This window comes from Tigriopus californicus, chromosome 12, assembly GCF_007210705.1.
Source record: "Tigriopus californicus strain San Diego chromosome 12, Tcal_SD_v2.1, whole genome shotgun sequence".
NCBI classification, from domain to species: domain Eukaryota; kingdom Metazoa; phylum Arthropoda; class Copepoda; order Harpacticoida; family Harpacticidae; genus Tigriopus; species Tigriopus californicus.
The window spans coordinates 14,726,409-14,730,544 of NC_081451.1; the positions used below are offsets into that span (position 1 = coordinate 14,726,409).

General features: G+C 41.3%; 1 protein-coding gene and 1 long non-coding RNA gene across 4 annotated transcripts in view; one reads left to right on the top strand and one right to left on the bottom strand.

Moving 5' to 3' along the window:
• Positions 1–2,329, bottom strand: part of LOC131891935 (uncharacterized) — a 50,307-nt gene extending 47,978 nt beyond the window's left edge. The window contains exons 1-7 of one of the 3 annotated variants that reach the window (XM_059241638.1): positions 2,173–2,329; positions 1,944–2,105; positions 1,760–1,882; positions 1,640–1,679; positions 1,444–1,532; positions 1,314–1,340; positions 1,141–1,248 (exon numbers count right to left, since the gene is read on the bottom strand). In XM_059241638.1, the coding sequence (XP_059097621.1) occupies positions 1,184–1,248; positions 1,314–1,340; positions 1,444–1,532; positions 1,640–1,679; positions 1,760–1,882; positions 1,944–2,105; positions 2,173–2,317 (651 nt within the window). In that variant the 5' untranslated portion in view covers positions 2,318–2,329 and the 3' untranslated portion in view covers positions 1,141–1,183. Of the gene's footprint in view, positions 1–1,140; positions 1,249–1,313; positions 1,533–1,639; positions 1,680–1,759; positions 1,883–1,943; positions 2,106–2,172 lie in introns of those variants that run through there. The other 2 variants (XM_059241637.1, XM_059241639.1) reach the window with 2 other exon arrangements.
• On the top strand, positions 12–1,048 carry LOC131891937 (uncharacterized). Its single transcript, XR_009374501.1, has 3 exons — positions 12–642; positions 709–730; positions 798–1,048. It is a non-coding gene; the product is annotated as an uncharacterized LOC131891937 (long non-coding RNA).
• Positions 2,330–4,136: the final 1,807 nt, after the last annotated feature.

Here is a 4,136-nt window from a genome sequence, read left to right on the forward strand (position 1 = left end):
AGGTTCTAGAACCCAATTTTGTATTGAAAATAGGAAACTAAACTGATTGTAAACAACTAGAAGAATCAACTACATTTACAAGTACATGAAATGAACAAACCAAACAATAAAAACAAAATGATCTACTCCTTAAGCCAAAATTACATGAAATAACCTAGAATTGGGATAAAAAATATTGATAGACGAAAAAAGTGAAATACGACATAAACATAAAATATATAAGACTAAACTACTAGAGATAGGAAGAAATGAAAGCTAAAGAACAAAAGTGTCTTACCTTAAGCAGCCACGCGACCACTTACACGCCACAACACACTCAGACCGGCCGTTTGAAGGGATCAGGAACAACAAAATGTTGCGACTGCTCTCTACAAAAGACGGGACTGAACTCAAATGAACTTCTGATGATGATAACTATTTTTGTTCTCAAAAAAAGAAAAAAAAACGACCTAAGAATTAAGTGAGATTGAATACACCTGGCAACATTTATCAAATATTATCTTTTTCCAGTGGGAGTCGTACTTGTCAGCTGGTGAAGAATAATGGTTGACTGTCAGATTCAAATTAATTCCGAAAGCGCCCCCAACAAGTTGTTAGTCCTTATTTTGAGAAAATCAAGCTGACAGCCAGAATATACATAAGGTAGAGCATCCTAAATAATATGGGTAAAGAAAAAGATATCTGCGTGATGCTCGAACTTTTTTAAAGCGGACCGTCAATGAGTGGAAAGGTAACAACAATCTGTAAAAGGATGAAAATTGCCTTAATTGATGCGACGTTATTCTCTTTCCTCTTAGAGCAAACTTGTGTTGGATATGCTTCAGCACCGCGATGAAGCATTTCGAGGTTCTTTTTCTCGAGCTATTTATTGTGGCCCATCTGCTCACGACTTCAAATTTACATCGCTTTTGGTTTTGCTTTGAAACCTTGAACTTGCGATTTCCATTGATTCGTGGAGCCCATTACATAATGATTTATTTGGCAACGGACTCAAACCTACCGCCGGATTTAATGTTTCGAAGTTTTATTTTACAACCGAACATCAAATATTTCTGTTTTACATTTACGTACTTAGCCGGTCTAGTGTTGATTGTTTCACATCGATGAAATAAAAACCACGAACACCAGGTAAAATCATGTGTTTTTACTAAATTCCCGTTCGTCAACTGTCGTTGTTTTCTTCTTATACGGGATAAGACAACGAAATGGATCGATCACGTCCAATCTCGATAAGGCCGGGGTGTTGACCTATATAAATGAAATTGGAGAAACTTGTAGAAGATAGTATGATTCCCACATTATTAAATGCGTACCAATGGTGAGCATAACTAGCTCTACACCTGGAGAGAAAATGAGAGAGAGAGACCACGTGGATTAGAAGCGATGACTGTTGCAAGGGATGTGCACGTACGTCCGTATGTGTGTACCGTAAAATCAACTTACCGAGTGGAGCTGAGAATTCAACCTCTAACCGTGTCATACCATCTAAGACTGTTGGAATTAGGTAGTCAAAATTGCTCTCGAGACTGGTACTGAAAAGCAACACAAAAGATGAAGATTGAATTCCTATGAACACTTTGAACACGCGAAGATTGATTGACCAGCTTTAGCTTTGAGTTGACAAATTATAAAACCATACCTTATATCCGCACACCAAACGTAACATCCATTCATAAAATCTGGAATGAAGGTAATCATCTCAAAATTGTTTCTGAAATTCAAATAATGCAATCTGCAAAAGCATCCCGTTTTGACACACCTTCATAACTTATCCCGGATGTAAAAGGCAAAGCTAAAAATGTGTTGAAAATTTGCAACCGGGCAAACGCGATCTCATCATCATGCTCGCTCCCTTTGGTCGTCAACGAATCAATGGACGAACCTGCAGACAACAATGCCCAAAATCAAGGGTTGCAACTCACTCCTGCCATCACGGTACTTACCATTGATAGTCATCCGAATACCCTTGATGAATGCAGTTGATGTAGGCTCATTGGCCCCTTCCCGTCTGCCGTCTGTTCTGACTGTGGTCCAAGCTGACGCAGCCGGCCACTTGCGGGAGAACTTGTAAAAAAATTTTGTTCTCCTTCCAACAAAGTTATCACCTAGCAGATTCATTTGTTACACAGCCTTATCTTAAAAGATGAGAAACTTTAACTAAGCTTCATATACCTTCAATGAAAAAGACGTAGATCTTTTGAGGATTAGAGTGCCTCGAGAACAAACTATCACTACAAAAAATTGCGGAATTCTTCCCAATAATTGAAGATGTGGTCGTGAAACGTTTGGCATAAAGTCTGGCATTGTCGCGCTTCATTTTTTCTTCCAAGTTTAAATTCCCCCACTTTTAAAAATTTCGCCGGGGCCCTTTTTGAAAAAGAAAAAGAGTTGATCGGGGCGGATTTTACCGTAGGGGGAGTTCACCGTGGCGTAGATTGTTGTTGGCGGAGTTACCCATGGTGGGGATCGTCTTGGGAGAGTTCATTTGTGGTGGAATTCACCATGGGAGGAGTTCAATGTGGCGGAGTTCACCGGGGGGAAATTGGATGGTGGCGGAAGATCGCTGTTGCGGAGTTTCACTATGGCGGAGATCACCAGGCGGAAATCCCAAGGCCGAGATTACGTTGGGGAAATGATGGCCACCGCAACAAATATCAGACTTGAAATGTTGTTTTAATCGGATCCGTGCTAACAATCTTAAAGTTAACCTCAAAAGGCGTTTCTTTGGACAGTCTAATGTCCCATATCTTGGTTTCACTCTAACCAGCAACGGCACTTTGCCTGGTCTAGACAATACCAAAACTATCATAGATTTCAAGCCACCCTCAAGCATGCGACAGGTACGAGAAAGCATTGGTCTGTGCAATTATTTTCGGGAATCAGTCCCAAATTTCAGTTTCATCTCACAACATTTGACCAGACTCATTCGGAACGACTCTGGTTGGTCTTCTGGTCCTCTCCCATCCAAAGCTCTCTTAGGTTTCAATCAATTGCAAACTGCTCTCATATATCCCCCTGTTCTGGCTTATCCCAACCCTTCGTTTGGGTATTCTTTATTACTAGACGTTGGTCTTGGCTCTAACGATGCCCCAGGAGGCCTTGGGGCATGTCTTGTCCAAGTGGGACATGACGGTGTTCCACGCCTGCAATGATCGTTAGAGGTTGAGTTAGCGTAGCCAGCTTGTTCAGTTCTTGCATGACCGGCTATTTCCTTTATCTCTATGCCACCTCATTTTTCTGGAATTGTCCACCAACCCGTTCACACGTACTCCATCTCACCCGAATTATACATGCATTTTAAATACTTGGCTTAAGATCTTTCCGCGGCGCAGTCAGTTGCTCATATACAATCTATGGAACAGTAACCGACTTGCATTGGTGGTCCCTTAGACATCCCCAGTGGTTGGTTCCCGATTCTGCGTTGGATATGATTTCGCTTACTCTCCTGGTGGTGGATTTGGATTTGTTGAATGTTGGTCGGATATATCATTGCAATATGTTCTGGTCGTTCTCCAAGTTCATATGAACATCTTTCATTGGATTGGTTCAACCAGCTCGTACACCTGTGGATAAACTTCAGTAGTTAAGTATCAATACCTTATTCCTTGTCTATTATGGCTAGTCGGGACGAGCTGTTAAAGCTTAAGGCTTCTCGAAAAGGTTTCAAAAGCCTAACTTCAAGATGCAAGAGGGTAACTCTTGATGCAATCGATTCGTATTTTGAGGGTGATGACCCGTTTTACGTGGAAAGCAAGATTCAATCTTGGGAAGCAAAATTAAACCAGTACCAAAGTGCCGAGGCCACTATTGTGTGCCATTGTGCGGCCGATGATAACGATATGGACAAGGACTTAGATTCCCACGAGGATGCTTTCAATAAAGCTAGCCTCAAGGTCCGAGGGTTCCGTCAAGATTTTGATAGGACTACGAATTCTCTTTTGAATGGAATATCGAATGCCCTGCCATATCCCACGTCAAATTCTAATCTTCCCAAATTGAATTTTAAGTGTCCCCCTATGTTGGAAGAAGACACCAATTTACGTACTTTCATTCAGTGATGTCCAGTGTGGAACAATTATTGAACCTTAATTGCTTTGTCGCAAAGGGACAGAGCTACTCAAGTGATTGGGGGAGGA